At 33.1% G+C, this 833-nt stretch overlaps 2 protein-coding genes across 2 annotated transcripts in view; one reads left to right on the top strand and one right to left on the bottom strand.

Moving 5' to 3' along the window:
• Window positions 1-520, top strand: part of LOC119591852 (ATP synthase subunit gamma, mitochondrial-like) — a gene marked incomplete at its 5' end in the record, with an annotated part of 3498 nt that extends 2978 nt beyond the window's left edge. Inside the window, one exon of the mRNA XM_037940596.1 lies at window positions 156-520. Coding sequence (XP_037796524.1) covers window positions 156-256 — 101 coding nt within the window. The remainder of the gene's footprint in view (window positions 1-155) is intronic.
• The window catches only part of LOC119591853 (tyrosine-protein phosphatase 10D-like), a 42939-nt gene continuing 42463 nt past the window's right edge, over window positions 358-833 (bottom strand). The window contains exon 5 of the mRNA XM_037940597.1: window positions 358-408. Within this exon, the coding sequence (XP_037796525.1) occupies window positions 358-408 (51 nt within the window). The remainder of the gene's footprint in view (window positions 409-833) is intronic.

The following is an 833-nucleotide window of genomic DNA, read 5'->3' on the forward strand; positions in this document are numbered from 1 at the left end:
GAATTCATGATGATGCTTCTTTAATGTGAACCAGCAAGCTCATGCTGTTTTTATATATAGATTACAGACTATGTTTACATTAGTAGTTTAAATTCAGATTTCATTTTTTAGTATAATTAATATTAATTTTTTTTTTCTGTGCTCTTTACTTCCAGGTGAGATGATTGACAAGCTGACTCTGACCTACAACCGCACCCGACAGGCTGTGATTACTGGAGAGTTGATTGAAATCATCTCTGGTGCTGCTGCTGTCTAAATTTATTGTTATTATTTTTTTCTATGAAGATCAATAACTAAATTAAAGACATGATTATTATTGTCTGGATCAGGGGAAGTAGTGGTCTTAATAATTGGCAGTCAGTATACTTTTGCACTGAATTCTGGAATTATGAAACCTTGGAATCTTGTCTGAGAGAATATCCCTAACGTCTATCAATGACAAAACTCATACTGCCATTTGTAGTAATGTGTATATAGCCCAGTGTTTTATTTTTATTTTTTAGTCATTGAATTAAAAAATTTAACATGTGTGCCAGCAAGACAGGTGGTGGTGTTGGCATTGTATGGCACTGGAGCCTAAATGTCTCAGCCCAAATATAGTGTGATTAGAGAGTAATTCATTCTTTAATATACACAGACTTTGGTGATATATAATTCTGACAGCCACAAACTGGATTGTAGAGGATGAAAAGGAATGTGTATCATCAGATACCATGTCAGTTGGATAAATAAGATTATTCAAGTAATATTTTTGTATCTCTCCTGTATTTGTATGTAATGCGCAATAATACGTAAACTGTTCATACAGTACATTGACCTGAGTAGAAAATATG

This window comes from Penaeus monodon, chromosome 29 (assembly GCF_015228065.2).
Source record: "Penaeus monodon isolate SGIC_2016 chromosome 29, NSTDA_Pmon_1, whole genome shotgun sequence".
Lineage (NCBI taxonomy): Eukaryota > Metazoa > Arthropoda > Malacostraca > Decapoda > Penaeidae > Penaeus > Penaeus monodon.